Source organism: Narcine bancroftii, chromosome 4, assembly GCF_036971445.1.
Source record: "Narcine bancroftii isolate sNarBan1 chromosome 4, sNarBan1.hap1, whole genome shotgun sequence".
NCBI classification, from domain to species: Eukaryota; Metazoa; Chordata; class Chondrichthyes; order Torpediniformes; family Narcinidae; genus Narcine; species Narcine bancroftii.
The window spans coordinates 234,440,490-234,456,806 of NC_091472.1; the positions used below are offsets into that span (position 1 = coordinate 234,440,490).

The 16,317-nt window shown below is 44.0% G+C and overlaps 1 protein-coding gene across 4 annotated transcripts in view; it reads right to left on the reverse strand.

Moving 5' to 3' along the window:
* Positions 1-472: 472 nt before the first annotated feature.
* The window catches only part of LOC138761725 (hyccin 2-like), a 46,247-nt gene continuing 30,402 nt past the window's right edge, over positions 473-16,317 (reverse strand). For 3 of the 4 annotated variants that reach the window (XM_069934360.1, XM_069934358.1, XM_069934361.1), the window contains 7 exons: positions 14,586-14,701; positions 12,607-12,702; positions 11,418-11,534; positions 10,439-10,526; positions 9,159-9,318; positions 8,256-8,414; positions 473-4,725 (listed from right to left, as the gene is read on the reverse strand). In XM_069934360.1, the coding sequence (XP_069790461.1) occupies positions 4,205-4,725; positions 8,256-8,414; positions 9,159-9,318; positions 10,439-10,526; positions 11,418-11,534; positions 12,607-12,702; positions 14,586-14,701 (1,257 nt within the window). In that variant the 3' untranslated portion in view covers positions 473-4,204. The remainder of the gene's footprint in view (positions 4,726-8,255; positions 8,415-9,158; positions 9,319-10,438; positions 10,527-11,417; positions 11,535-12,606; positions 12,703-14,585; positions 14,702-16,317) is intronic. The other variant, XM_069934359.1, reaches the window with a different exon arrangement.

The following is a 16,317-nucleotide window of genomic DNA, read 5'->3' on the forward strand; positions in this document are numbered from 1 at the left end:
GGTATAGAGGCATCACGTATTTTTCATTAGCTTAGTACAAGTGCTATCCACATATTATTTTCAAAGCATTTTTTTTTAGGGGAGGAGTGGGTGGGGAGAAAGATTAAAAAAAATTTTTTTTGCTTGTACATAACATAATTACACTGAGCATAATGGCATCATCACTCATATATACTATGTGCTGCATGGAACCATTCTAGATTTGTATTAAACAATGAATGAAGCATCAGGTCTCCATGTGCAGTGTATTTCTAAACTTCAAATACACGACACTTCCGGATGTGGGTGAGGATATGGGCTAAGCATTGGCTGGAGAAACTAGTGTTTGTGGGATATTTTGGTCAGCATGGGCAAGATGGCTGAAGATACTATTTCTACACTGTATGAGTATGACCTACCTTCATCCCAACATTGAAATGCACTGATTCAAGAGGATAAAGATCTGTTTTTACAAATGCAAGGTGAGCCTATATCAATAAACAGAACAGTATTTATTCCAGGAAATGAGATTACAGATAGGTAATTTCTCTTCATTGTAGACTGATCTTAATGTTTATACATCTGTATTTACACATTTAAAATTTTTAATCTGACAGGTATTTACAATATCACATTCACATCTTACATTAACAGTATAGCTCATTTTCAATTAAAAAAGATTTTTGTTCAAAGAATGACAGATTTACATGCACCAATTCAATCGGCGACACTCAAATTTCTCCTAGATTCTACTTTCGCTCCTTTAACCCCAGCCAAGTACATCTCCGTGTCTCTTGAGAAACCCTCAGAACATTTTAGCCTGGACATACTCTTCATTTTCCAGTAGATTATAGGCCGAACCACTCATCACAACAGATGGAAGGGAAAAGGAGTTTTCCACCCCCACACACAACCTCCAGCTGAAGTTTGGTACATACTCAGATTCATATCTCACTGGGCTTGCTTTCATATCAGCTGAACTTCCTTTGTGCATCGCAAATACTTTATTGATATCTGTTCACAAGCACCAAGACGGAAGACTAAACAAACACAGTAGTTTAAATTTGTAGAGGATAGGTTGATTCCTACAGGTTCATCAGCTCTGTAAATGGCAAGATGGCTGAGCATTTTTCATTAAGAGAAAAGAAACACTGCCTCATTTCCAGACAAGATAAACCCAAATTCAACACCTGCGTTGCTCAATCAAACAGGAGCAGGTGCTACAGAAACTCCTGTAAGCTGCACCAGGACTGACGGACCGAGTCCTGGGTTATTCCGATCTCTTGACTAATTACCTTGGCCACTTGGGAAAGGAGATTGGAACACAAAAAGGTGGCTTGATTCCAAGCCATCATGCACCCAACCCACAATGGAATGTTTTTAAAAAAAAATCAAAGTGTGCAAAACAATAAATCATTTGAATTTCTACCCCAATATTATATCAAAATTACACATACCAAGAGTTGATTCAGTTGTGTCCACATAGGCCACTGCGGCCTAATTAAACCCCAATTTACCTCCTTAAAACAAATGACCTGAGGCAGAGATTCCACCACACCTGTCCAGCCATGGTGGTCTCCAAGTTAGAAGCAACCCCCAGGATGCTGAGAGAGAGAGCCCTCCTTGGCTAGACAAACAGGCCTGGCAGTGAACTGATTGGGAAAGGCAGTGAGGTTTGATCATTCTGAGGATCCCAAACATTCCTTTACCAGGAGGAGAGTACAGGACCTAAGGGGGGGAGACGCTGCAAGGGAAGGCCAATCCTTGGCCATGTGACCTGTTGTTATCTTGGTTTTTGACCACATTTCAGGAACTGAACAAAGCAGGACACAGGGAAGCCAAGTAACCCAGGAATGAACCATAGTACCAAAGGCTTGTGCAGAAATCAGATCCATGTCCCCTCCTAGGTGTTTTTTTTTTTTTAAAAAAAAACTGGACACAACCTAGAAAATAAACATGAGCATTTTGATCCCAAGGAACCCCGGTTTTAGATTAAAAAGGGAAATTCAGGTGCAGGCTGGCTCTATGGCTTTTTCCAATGAAGCAACTTCAAGGCAGTGGAGTGATATTTATCAGTGATCAGGATCTGATCAGACAATTGAAACCATTAAGACCTTCACAAAGTAAGAAAACCATCTCACAAGAATCAGCACTACTGACAATGATGGCAAGTTATCATCGGCCTAGGCCCAGGCTGAGTTTGTGCTGAACGGGAACCGGCTTCCTCAACATCACTCAAAAAACGGTGGGCCAAACTGCAGATGTCTGTGCATTATCGACCACGTGACGTACAGGTAGCAAAGGATGGAGGCAGAGTCAAAAGCACAAGTATACACTTGCAAGCTTAAGATTCAGAACTGGTAATCACTGCTGCAAGTGTGCACAAAAGACAAGCACTGAGGTTCCTACAGATAGACACCCAATTAGCACTTTACAACAAATGGCTATTGGAGAATAATTTAGCCCTGGGATCAATGATCAATGACCTTGGGAAAGAGATCATGTTTCAGTGACTCTGCAACCCGAGCCCCAGGATCTGCACAGAGAATCAAAGCAAAAATGCTGTTACTGTTTTAACAAGTGCCAAATGTACTTAAAGCTTCAAATCCACCCTGGTCCACAGTTTTTTTTGTTTATACACATTTTAACATACATCTCAGTTCCTCATCCATCAGCACACAAGACAGACCAGTGGGGCAGGGTTGGGCAGAGGAGATGAAAGTAAATGACTACTTTGACAAGCCACCACCCTGTAAAGTTTTAAGCTGTCTTATCGCTGGTCATATCTAAGCATTCCATTATTGATCGGGCACATTACAAGGAGACAGCTTATCAGATTTAATTCTTCTCCTCCCCCTCACCCCCCCCCAACCTAAAAGTGAAGCTTAAAGAAGTGAGTCAGATCACTCTAGCAAAGGGTGGTCAGTGTTCTGTAGTTACTACCTATTCACTGAGCTCCTGCAATAGCTTTGTACAAGTGCTGTTTTAATGATGTACCGCAGCAAGCACAGAACAAACTTTGCACTTTCCTCTGATAGACATGTTCAGGTAGATGTGAGCAAAAGAATGTTTGGGCCTATGTGAAGGCAGCAAATTTCATTCTGAAGGAGTGAACCAGTCTGTAGGGAAAGGGGGGATGTATTTGGTGAGGGGGGGGGGGGGGGAGAGCAAGAGCAAGATTCACCTGCCATGGAAGGTCATATAAAACTCAGTCAGCACTGGTCCCAATGGATTGCACATCACCCGAAGCAGTAAGGAGAAGAGTTGCGTGCCTGGGGGCGGGGGGGGGGGCTGGGGCAAGGGAAAACGCGTTACTCCTCGGCTTACTTCCTACAAACTCCTTTATTGCTCTTCCAATACAAAATAGTTTCTTTATTCTGCACAATTATCATCACTTGAATAAAACTGAGCTGAAATCGGGGAGGGCCATAGAGTTGGGGAGGGCCATAGAGTTGGGGAGGGCCATAGAGTTGGGGAGGGCCATAGAGTTGGGGAGGGCCATAGAGTTGGGGAGGGCCATAGAGTTGGGGAGGGCCATAGAGTTGGGGAGGGCCATAGAGTTGGGGAGGGCCATAGAGTTGGGGAGGGCCATAGAGTTGGGGAGGGCCATAGAGTTGGGGAGGGCCATAGAGTTGGGGAGGGCCATAGAGTTGGGGAGGGCCATAGAGTTGGGGAGGGCCATAGAGTTGGGGAGGGCCATAGAGTTGGGGAGGGCCATAGAGTTGGGGAGGGCCATAGAGTTGGGGAGGGCCATAGAGTTGGGGAGGGCCATAGAGTTGGGGAGGGCCATAGAGTTGGGGAGGGCCATAGAGTTGGGGAGGGCCATAGAGTTGGGGAGGGCCATAGAGTTGGGGAGGGCCATAGAGTTGGGGAGGGCCATAGAGTTGGGGAGGGCCATAGAGTTGGGGAGGGCCATAGAGTTGGGGAGGGCCATAGAGTTGGGGAGGGCCATAGAGTTGGGGAGGGCCATAGAGTTGGGGAGGGCCATAGAGTTGGGGAGGGCCATAGAGTTGGGGAGGGCCATAGAGTTGGGGAGGGCCATAGAGTTGGGGAGGGCCATAGAGTTGGGGAGGGCCATAGAGTTGGGGAGGGCCATAGAGTTGGGGAGGGCCATAGAGTTGGGGAGGGCCATAGAGTTGGGGAGGGCAAGGAGCAGGGTACAGCTCCCATAGAATGTTGAACATATTCTCCGATAGAATTGATTGACCAGGAAAGCAGTGTTGGCCTATACCTGGGAAATGAGCTGCATGTTAAAGCTGGGCGATCGGGACTGTTTGGTCAGAGGAGCTCCAGGGGAGAGCAAATCCTTGGCCTCGCTACCACGGCCCAGCCTCTCCTCCTGGAGGCTGATGGTGGAAAACCGGTTGGTGTTACCAGCGGCCAGGTTGGAGCTCCCATCAGAGGCCTGGCTTCCGTTCGCCCGGTCGAAAGACTTGGTGGAGGAGGTGCTGGCTGTCCGCACCAGGCCAACAGCCCCAGCCTTGGATGCCAGAGAGCCACTTGTAGTCAGCAGGTGCTTCCTCACAGGAATCAACTCCATGGTGTCAGTGGCGGAACGGGCGGCTGTGGGCTTGCGACTGCCCTCTGCCAGATCTTTATCCCGGCCTAACAAGCTGCTTGGCCCTTTCTTCATGCTGCTGCTCTGAGACCCACTTGGCTGGCTGCTGCCAGATGCCCCCGATGAGAATCCTTCATCTGCGTCAGTGATGTGTGTGGGATCCTCTCCTCCACTGGCACCATTCACATCTGTGATGCAACAGAAAATTTGTCACTCAAATCACTCTCACATTCCTGTCCTCAAGTCTTAAAAATCAAGATACCATCACTCTGTACCCTAAACAGAGTCAACTTGCATTTACAAAACTGTTGTAATGTAGCAGTCTCTGTGTGTGTCCCTCTCCCCACCCCCCATCCCCCCCAAAAGGCAGGTTGCTAAATGGCAGAATTGTTAAAAATCAAGGACAGACAAAAGGGTTCCAGCTGGAGTGCAAATATCAGGGATGGTTGTTGAGAGACAAAAAAACAAACCAGGATTTTAAAGAACTGTTGTTGGACCTGGAGTCTGTGCAGTTTGATGAATACAGTAGGAACTGAGGAAACCTGACTGTATAATGGGGGAGTAGAAGAATATGCACATTTTATATCAACCTGTAATTCTCCATAAATCACCACCTTTTAAAATACTGCCTATATTCCATCAATTGTTATTGTGTTTCATTAATTTAATTAGATTAGTAAGCGTGAACACTATTGGACTCCACTCAACCTCCTTCAGCCCAACATTATTCTGACCCACTAAGTCTTGTTGTCCAAGTTCAGAGAAAGGAGTCCATCATCTCAATGAACATCCCATGGAATGCTGCACTGCAGTGGATCATATTTCAAATGATGGTAAAACCACCTTCCTTCTGGCTGCTCAAATAATGTAAATTAATCTGTGGTACTATTTGTAGTATTTTTTTATTTTTATTTTTTAAAAAGTTATTATTCATTCAAGGGCTTCACAGGCCAAGCCAGCATTTAACTGCCCATCCCCGAATGCCTTTGAGAAGGCGGTGAGCTGCATTCTTAAACTGCTAAAGTCCTGAAGGTGTGCAAAACACAAAAGTGCTGGAGAAACAACAGATCACGCAGCATCCATAGGAAGTGAAGGATCACCTATGTCTTGGGCCAGAGCCTTTGTCAGAAATCTGGAAAAAAAGACCACGCAGGAGCCTGAATAATAAGGTAATGGAATTAGGTGGGGGCGGGGGGGGGGGGTGGGGGGAGTGAAATGAGAAGGAGCACAGGCTAACAGGTAAGAGGTAATGGATGCAAACAGGTGAGAGGGTAGAAGAAAAATGAGCTAAATTGGGGGAGGGGGGGAAAGAGAAAGAAGGTCAAGAAAGGTAGCTCTTGGACAGAAGAACAAGAAGGGAGTAGGGTGCTGTAAGAAAGGAGAGAGAGGGGTAGGGAAAAAGAGAAACCTCGTGTATTGCATTCGCCCCTAGCATGTGCAGATTTTCTTGTTCAAGTCCTGGAGGTGTGGGACTAGAAAGATTTTCCCAAGTCACTCAAATCTTTCAAAGATCAATAAAATGGAACATCCAGTTATTACCACATTTTGATTGTAGCAACCTGTGTGCAAAATGCACCTCTTGTATTACAGGAGTGCCTACGCTTGAAGGGTATAATTGGCCAGAAAGGGGTGGAAAAGTGCTACATGAATGGACAGTTGTTCTGTGATTCTAATTATTCAATGGCTAAGGAACTTCATGAAAAGCTTTCAAAAAAGTCCAAATAAATTGACATTTTTTATCTGTAACATTTGACTACAGGACATCCCTCAACCATGTCTAATGAACATTTGACAAGGTTCTCTTCAAAATAATCATAGATTTCTCTTCAAGGATAAACAACCTTCTTAATTCAAGCAAATGGTCATTTTGGAGTTGAGGACAGCATACTTTTCAGGGCACTTTAAACAGAAACATTAGTGTTTTGCTTGCATTAAATCCTCCTCCTATATATGGTAACCAAACGTTTAAAAAAATTTCAAGCACAATGCAATCTGCTGAAGGAACTCAGCAGGTTGAGCATCATCAGTTGTGGGGGGGTGGGGGGAATGGTTGACCATTCTTTGTCTCCCACTGATGCTGCTCGAACTGCTGAGTTCCTCCAGCAGATCATGTTTAGGTTCAGATTCCAGCATCTGCAGTCTCCTATGTGTCTTCTTAAGCACTGTTGTACAGATAGATTCACCTCAATAAAAGTCTTAAGAATGCCTCTTGGAGTCTACAAGGCAATGAAGTTTCAAAAACACATTAACATCTAATCAAACACACAAATTTGACATTGAAACTTTGGGAGAAACAGAAGCAAGCTAAAATAATCAGAATTCTGCCCTTCATTAGTTACATACCTGCCATGGCAGCCCAGCAACCAAATGGTGGAAATGAAGCACAGAGCACAATGAGAAATATTGACATGTGCAGAAGAGCTTCTAAAATCATTAAGTTGAGACTGCAGCCTCCACATTCAATAACAAGCCCATTAATTTAAATCAAAAGACTTATAAATGCTCCAGCCAGAGTGGAATTCACTGTTTTTTTTTTAAAAAAAGAGGGGAAAAGTCCATGACATTTGAAATAAATCAAGAAAATATGATTAAATCCAAGTTATTTTCATGTCAACCCAAGCTCCCAAGAGAACAGATCAAATTTGTTCCATTGTAGAAGGGTCAGGACAGGCTATGATCTGAACACTGTCTTGCTCCACACATGTTGTACAAGCTCTCTTTCACCATCACCCTTCTTCCATATTTGTCCACCTTTCCTGGCCCCAGCCACCACCCCAAAACCATGGGTTGTTACAAATGCCAAGACAGGTAAAATCTCAGGTTTTATCTGTGGTGTGTCTGGAGTTTATTCATCACAAGATATTGAAAACCTTCTCGCCTGTGTCTGCTCTGCCATTCAATAAGATCATGGCTAATTTGCCACTGGACCTACCCACCTGTTCCCCATAATTTGCAATTACCACATGATCAAAAATCTTATCAATCTGGGTCTGAAATATATTTAAGCAGTAGCCACTACTGCTTTCTTGGACAGAGAATTCCAGATTCACTACCCTCTGGGAGAAGCAGTTCCTCTTCATCAGTCTTGTGTACTTCCCTGAATCTTGAGACTAGTTTTAATAATCACAGGAATAAAATGAGAGGATTCCCTCTCCCCCCACCACCCCACCCCACCGATTACTCACCCTGGTTTTTCACTCCCAACCAGTGCCCAGTCACCCCGTGAAATCGAATTTCTGGGATTTCCAAACAAGAACAGATCAAGAGATTTCTTATCAACACCCATCAGGTCTCACTAGAGTATGGATTTGGAATGACATGTATCTGATGTGGCTGGAACTGTGCACAATGCAGGAGGGAGTGGCAGCACAGAATTAGAAGGGGGAGGTGCCCAGGGGGATGATCAGGCGGATACAGGGGAGATGCAAGAGAACATGCAAGCAACAGTCAAAGCACAGCCCCATCACAGAACCTTCAAAGCCAAACATTCAGCCTATCAAAACCATCCTTTGCCATGCTCAAACCCATTGATCTGGCCTGGCACAATGCAAGAAGGGTACTACCCGACCTGCTGCTAGAATGGGAGTTGTGGGGAGGGGCGGGGGGGATGGGGGAAGCATTAATGCATACTGGGATATTGAAAGAGGTCCTGCTTGGGTTAAAGAGCCACAACTGTCTTCCAGCATCCTAACTGAGCTCTGCCTCATTTCTGGCCTACCCTCTGCCGTTGCCATTGATGCTGGTTCCTGCTGACTGTGCTTGGGGGACACTGGCATCCCCTCCCCATTCCTCTCGCGCTCTCCGGCCAATTCAGACGAGTCACAGGTTGGGGAGGTGGGGTAGCTGGACTCAGCGGCAAATGAGAGGTCAACACAATCTGAGATTCAACACAAAACATTTAGCATATTTCCCCATCCAGCGGGGATTTTAGGCCACAGGGCCAGGTCAGCATGATGGCACAATACACAGGAAAAGACAACAGAGCATTGACAGAACAAAGAATACTAATAGTACTGGTGTCAGACAGAAACTTCTCCCAAGTGCTGCTTCCTCAAGTCCAAGTGTTTGACCAAAGCTGGGACACGTCCAGAGAAAGAAAGAAGCAGCGTCATGGTGTACAGACACAGGCCCGTGACCCACCAGGTCTGCACCCAACATCAAGCCCACCTTTATATTAATCCTGTTTGATTTTCCTTGCAAACCCCCCTCCCCTTTGATTCCATCACTCACCCACAAACTAGGGGGAAATTTACTGATCAACTAATCTTCCAACCTGCACTTATTTGGAGTGTGGGAGGAAGCCAGGGCACCCACGGGAAGCTCATGCGGTCACAGGGAGAATGCGCAGACTCCACACCAGAGTCTGGGTTTGAACTTGGGTCATTGGGAGTTGGTTGGGAGATTAGGCCACACACTGCCCACTATCTAGGCATCTTGGTGGCACTGGGTCCCACCCAAGTAAGGTGGCAAGAGGTTTGGGTGCAATCACAGGCAGCTTTCAAAAACTGTGGTGGGGTGGGGGAAATTATATTTGAAATGACAAAATACACTGCAGAGAACAAACACCCATTGGGGAAGCTAATACTTTGCGAGTAAAATAAAAATTTGCTCAGATGCTTACTCTCCCTCTTCCAGCGATGCCTCCGTATGGAGGCGGTAGTGATGGCAGTGCGGGATATCCTGGGTACTGTTGGTGTAACTTCCACCTGCAGGCACTTCCGACCCACTTTAGAAACATCAGGGGCATCAAACGGCAAAGAGCTCTTCATTGCATTAGCCACCTGCAGGAAACAAGTCTGTGAGAACAAGGAAGGGAACTGAGGAACAATTGCCAAAATTGATCTTCTGAACAGGAAATTGCCTGCTTTTGTCTCGACTTCCTATTAATATTATGTGACAGAGTATTGTGCAATTACTTACTAGGGAGTGGTAGATGGTGGTTCAGTTACTGAACGAACAGACAGAGTTCTGGACCACTGATCAAGAGACAAAATATTGAATTCCATTCGGGATGCAAGGGAATTTAAATCCAATTAACTGTAAAAATTGTAATGTTATGAAAACTAATCTCAGTAATGGCAACAATGATTCTATTGAACCCATCTGACTCACTAATATCCTTCAGAGATGCCACCAGTCTATATGCGACTCCAGACCCACTAATGTGCATGAATCTTAACAACCTCGTTACCTCAGGTCATTTAGAGAAGGAAAAATGGCAGCACTACCATTGGTGTGGACCTGGGAGAGCAGGGAGCAGTGACACAGCGCTGCTCCACAGTGACCAACTGCCTAGGCCTAATGTCAGAAATTCTGTACAGACTTTAAGCAGTCTGTCAAAATTATTTTTAAATTAGAATCCTGCAATTGGTCTATGCCCAAGATGTCACATCCCAGTTCCAATACTTGATGCACCTTCAGCCACTCTTGAGTCAGTCTCCAGAAGTCCGAAGCCTGCTGAGAGTCCTTTGACTGCAGTTGCCAACAGCCCACAGCCTGTGCCCTCCCCATTTTCTAGTGTTCTACACCAGTCCTTCTACAACCCCTGCCAATCACTGGCATCATCTTGGACCAGACCTCACAGTTTATTTTAAAACCCTGCAACCATCAGCTCCTTTAACTGGGCAGAGGAACCTTAGAGGAGCACTGTCTCTCCACGCCTTGCTCTCTGCGGATCTGCACCTGCGGCAGCGCTGTTATTGCAGCGGCTCGTGCAAAGACACCATTTTAAAAAATTTATTACATGACAATAAAGGAATCTTGACAATAAATTGTAGCATTATCCCAGGAACAATTTAATATAGATGGTGCCAGAGTAGGAATGCAATCCAGATAGTACTGAGCCATTTGTTGAGTGCTCAGATGTGGATAGAACCTTAGCAGTTGAAAGGAACACATTACCAACAGCGGCTGCGAGTAAAGCTCTAACTGTGCCCTGTACAGGAGATCCTCCAAGGCCTCCTGGCCCAATTCCCACTCTCCATTGTATCTGTAGAAAATTTAAAAAGAGTTCAAGGACACATCTGTTACCAACTCTGCTCAAACTCTTTTCCCCTGTCCCTCACCCATCAAATACATCCATGCATCAAATTACAGGCAACCAACCAGTTAAAGTAGGTTAGCAGTTAGTGAAGGGTATTATCAGAATGCAGTTAGATCCTAAACCCCGAGGTGGATGATGTTACTCATTAAAAGCATGCCGTTAAGAAATAGGAGGAAGACAAAACAGATTATTGGGGGATTCTGGAGACAATCGGAGAGAGACAATTATAGCATCACAATTCAACAACGCAAAGCCATGGGTCGAGTGACAGGAGTAGCGTGGTGTACAGGCTTCTGGGATATTGAGAGATTGTATTTATGATCAGACTTTGATGATCTTTGATGCAGGAATGTGGAAATTGCCGCATATGTTTATAAACACACTGCCATAAAAAAATTTACAAAAAGATTTTGTAGGTTGGCACAACATTGTGGGCTGAAGGGTCTATATTGTAACGTTCTATTGTCATGGTAGAGTAGAAGCCTGAAAATCCGGACTACTTGGGAATTGAGTCAGTCTGGATTATTGGGAAGTATTTTAAAAAAATCAAATTGAAGGAGGAATAAAGAAGAAATTAGCAAGTAAATTTTGATATTCATTAGCAAATAAAACATGCTTTATTCATCAAAATGAGCAGTTTTAATGAAAAATAAAAATGCAATTGTGCATATACACGCACATGCATGCCCGATAAATTTTAAAAGTTTGAGATTTTTTTTAAAAAGTCCCAATTCTCAAGTGGACCAGATTTCTGGCATCTGGATTTTTGAATTGTGGTTGCAGTGCAAAGTCAGTGGATGATAATGGACAGGATCAATCCTACCCTTTCCTTCTTACATTGTATGATAAACAGCTGTCAACATCTGCACCATAAACTCTGGGTCCAACGCTATCCGGCCACAAGTCTCATTCCACATCTTCTGCTGTTGTCGAGGAAATCCAGTAACACACAACCTATTGGTCAAGAACAGCTGAGTATTGGTAAATAGCATCCAACTCAATTTGTGTTCATTTAATAACAAGAAATTGGCGCAGGAGGCAGTGTTTTGGCCTTTCCACAAGATCACAGCTGACCTTTCACCCCAGTGTCATTTTTCAGCAATTCCCTTGATCCCCTCAGTATCCACAACTTGATCAATCCAAGTTTCTCTTACAAAAACAACCCCACCCATCCTTCACTCTCTACCATCTCTGTGACTTTCCCTTTATCCATTTCCTATGGTCCCTTTTTAGTCTGAGTCCTTTCTCCATCATATGTCCACAAACCACAGGGCCAAATCATTCTGTTACATCAGTGTCAGAGCTTGAGAGGTGTGGACTTGCAAGACGAGGGACTAAACCAGAACCCAGTGATCTCTCTGGTAGAGGGAAAAGATTAGGGCAAAAATCCACAGGGTCCAGGTCAACAATCATCAACAGTACAACTTAATCATCAATGCCCTGATGTTTGTGGGAGCATGCTCTTGAAATTAACTGTTAAATATCTGAAACTACAAAGCAGCAAGTATTTCTTTGGCTGTTAAGTACCTTAGGACAGTCAAAGTGTTAACAGGGTTAAATAAAATTTTATTTTACTTCAGATGGCAAAATACCATTTCTTTCAATATCCAATAACAGAGATTAGGGTACAACTTCTGTTTAATAAAACAGGAAGTTCAATACTATTTTAAGATCATACAGTTTGACACAACCCACATCTCCCATTTACGGCTGCAGTTCTGCCTTTGGATTCTTTCCTGGATTTTTACTTTTAAGAAGTATTCCAGTTCACTCATTGCATTGGAGTTCTTGCATGATGTGCATTGCACAAAGTTACACTTACCTGTCACATGCCAACTCGGAGGCTGCCTCCTTCTACCCAATGGCCAATTTGTGCATGGCTCATTGCACCCTGTCCCTCGGCCACACCCCTCTCTCCAACACCTTTCACTGCAGCCTCTCAAATAATGACAACTTACAGAAGTCCAAAATTTGAATGAAAAAAAGTGGAATATGCTGAAGTTATACTTTCAGAAGCAATACTTACCTAGAGCATACACTGCAGAGGGAGCAGTAGGAAGATCTGGGCATGCAGACCACTGCGGAATTATAGCACAACATAAGGAAACTTAGCACTTCAAACCTGGAAAACACACATATGTATCATGAAACATGGATGTTTCTGTGTAATCTACTTCAAACTACAAATGCAAAAACACTTTGCATTTTCAAGTTCAGAAGGTTCCTGAAATCTTGTTTCACTTTTCATAGAACACCACTCCGTCATCACCTACAACTCATTATACAAGACTCTTGCAACCTGACTATACATCCTTGGACACCTGTCAAGAAAAGGCTTCATCAGCAGGTAAGAGGCAAGATCTATCCTGTTGTATCCATTCAATTGCACCTGAACCTTGACCATGCTGGCCTGGCACTAATTGGCTGGTATGATCAAGCTACAACCCTGAAGTCATCTAAATCTGGTTTCGAGTTGCTGCAGTTTTGTTGAGAAGGTGATCCCTCAACACTAGTCAATGTCACCATTATAGATTGCAGGTTAAGTCACGCAAGCACTTTGCATGATTGAGAGGATGGGGAATCTTGCTGGTCAGGTCCAAGATGCTGTTGAATGGCAAGTTTAGTCTTGTGCAGTCAAATTAGCTCCAATGCAGGACAATGGAATGTCTGAGTGTGGGCTCTACCAAGTAAAATCTGGCCATTGCATTGTGTAGATTAGCAATTGGTTCATCTACAAGTTCATCTACAACATGATCACGTTCATTCATCCCCTGATTTTCTTCCAACCTTGCGATGTGGAACAAACAACTATTCCCCCCACCACCAAAAAAAATTCAGAGGATCAGCATTGGGAAAGATCATCAGCCCACTGTGAACGGGCCTCTAGTCCATTGATAAAATGCTGCATTCAAAATAAAAGAAATCAATAAGAACAAGACGATCACCATTCAAACTTAGCAAATCCAATGAGGTGGCCAAGCTTGAGACAAAGCCCTGCTCTCCCTTCATCTCTCAATTCTTCATTCTCTCTGCCCCACCCCACCCAAAAAAAAAATCACTCACTCTGGTGATGTACTATTGGTAATGAATTCAAAAATACTCAGTGTGGCCAACTAAATAAAAAAAAAATGGCTCATTCCATTACAAGTGCTACTTGGCTATCCCAACCCAGTGAGGAATTACTACCTGAACTGGCACAAAGTTGCAAACACCAAATAAAAAGAGCTTGCCTGGTATTAGGCACAGCTCTCCAACCCCAATTCTCCCTTTTCAAACTGTATCAAGTGGCTAAAGAGAAAATGAAAATAAAGTAGCTCCTCTCTACCCACGTCACCCCAAACACAGAGCACTGCCTACTCCAGCCAGCATAAATCTCCCCCCACACCAAGCATGCAAACTCCAGCATGCTGCTGGAATTTGGAGCAGCAAACAATCTGCTGGAGGAACTCAGCAGGTTCAGCAGCATCAGTGGGAGATGAGTGTGGCTGGAGATTCAGTCTGAATGAAGGGTTCTGGCTCCAAACAGCATCCATTCGTTTTCTCCCACTGATGCTGCTTAACCATCCGAGTTCCTCCGGCAGATCATTTGTTGTTCCTTGCATATCTCGGCCCACTGGTTGATAATCACTAGCTTGGCCTATGATTCAGAGTTTCACAAGACATTGAAAGTCTAGACTCAATTACTACCGTCTGACAAACATTTAACATGGAGATCACTTGAATGAAGCTAAATAATTAATGGCAGCACCTACTATGACAGGAAAATCAGGCACAATCTTAGCTGCACAAGGAGGCGGGGAAAGAAGCTGAATAGTACACAAGCAACAGGCAGTCTGGGGAATGCAGTAAAGGATCACAGTCAGGGTCACTTGCAATGAAAGATGGCAAAAGCCAAACAGAAACACACAATGATCTTAAAAAATGAAATTAATAAAGTACAAGCTAAATCAATGGTCACCAGCAAGTCAGAGAGACCTAGGCCAGATCGCAGAGTGCTTCGCTCACCTGTTCTGTGCAGTGAAGTTCTCTCTCTGAGGATGAAGGTCACTGTACACCACTCGGATTAGGTCATGCTGGCTAAGTGCTCCTTCTGTTAGGGCCATGGAGCCTAAACTTGAAGGCTGCATTAACACAAGTACAAGACAGTCACATTGCTGGGAAAGGATTCAAATGGACTGTTATTGGACCAGTACAGGCAGTTTGATAAATAAAATTATTTTTAATTCTGTAAATTTAGAAGTTTACAAAGTATTGAATGGTTGCAAAAAAAAAACCCAGGTTGTTCATGCCATTTTTGTGTATTTTGTTTTAAAAAAAAGAGATGGAACCCCAGGGTTCTTCTCAGATCTGATATGCGTGTGATTCAGAAAATGCCTAAAAAGCCTCTCAGTTGTATCAAACCAGAAGCATCCTGTAATGGAGTATACAAGCTTTCTCAGCAGAGCACACATCCCCATAGAACATTAACAATTTCAAATTGATTTTCCACTGAGCTATATTGTCCACCCACACCACCCCACCCAAACAGAGGGACTTTTTCCAGTCACGTTTACTCCAGAGATGTGACCCTCATTACAGCACCTCTCCAATTCAGTACTGAGGGAGCTGCCATCAACTCCACACATGCTTGTTCTCTCAGTTAAATGGATGAGATTCCATTGCATAAATGGGAGCAGGGAAATTGACCCACACCTTGATCAATATTGGAGGATCAACGTCATTACAACAGTAAAGAATCTCAGTGCTGTTCATGGAAGCTTGCTGCACTTTGCTACAAACAAATTAATTTTGGAGAACTTGAAGCAGACCAATAAATTGCAAGCTCTTTCTTTCCCCTGTTCACTCATCCCATATCGCATGGGATACTCAAAAATAAAATGCAGATTCAAGTAAGTGATCCGAGACTTGACCAACCCAGGGCTTAAACCCTTCGACTTTTGCAATCAAGAGTGTGTGATGGATGATTACTAACTTCTTAAAGGAGCAATCAACTGAGGAGCTCACAGGGAGGTGGGAGAAATATCAAAAATTCTTATTGCAAGTGAAGACAGTAGACTCCAAGTATCACCAGAGCAAGAGGACAGAACTGGACAGATTCAATGACATTTAGAAGAAAAAAAACCCAGAATCAAAGGAATTTACCCAACCAGGAAAACATTGCAGAGTTATAATTTAGTGGCGACATGGAGATCAACTGTGTTGAGTGCGCAGTGGGGTCTATGCAGCTGCTTCCTGGCTGCAGAACCAAAAAGGGGCCTGACGAGAAGATTCCTTCAGGATAATCTAATCCTGCAGCTCATCACCGCTAGGCTAAATCAGCCAGAGTCGTGCCTGCTGAATGAAACCAGAATGCAGCAAGCAACTGTGGAGGAGATGACAAGTCTTCCAGCAGCAGTCTCTGCAGAGTATCCCTAATCATTGATACACTGCCCAGTTAATGTATTTTGTTTGCCTGCTATAAAGCAATAGGCTGAACAGATATTAACTACAAGATGCCTTTGAACAGAAAGGCACTCAATGCATTGGATGCATGTGGGTTTCTTGACCCAATGGATTGAAATGCAAACATGCAAGAACTGCTTGGTCCAACAACAGAAATATGTAGGGCTATTTGACAATATCTTTGTCTAATACTTAAGCGAAAGAAGGACTTGCATTCTAACAGTACCTTTCATAACTTCAGGAACATTCTACAGCACTACAGCCAACAAAAGTACTTGATCACTATTTTAGCAGC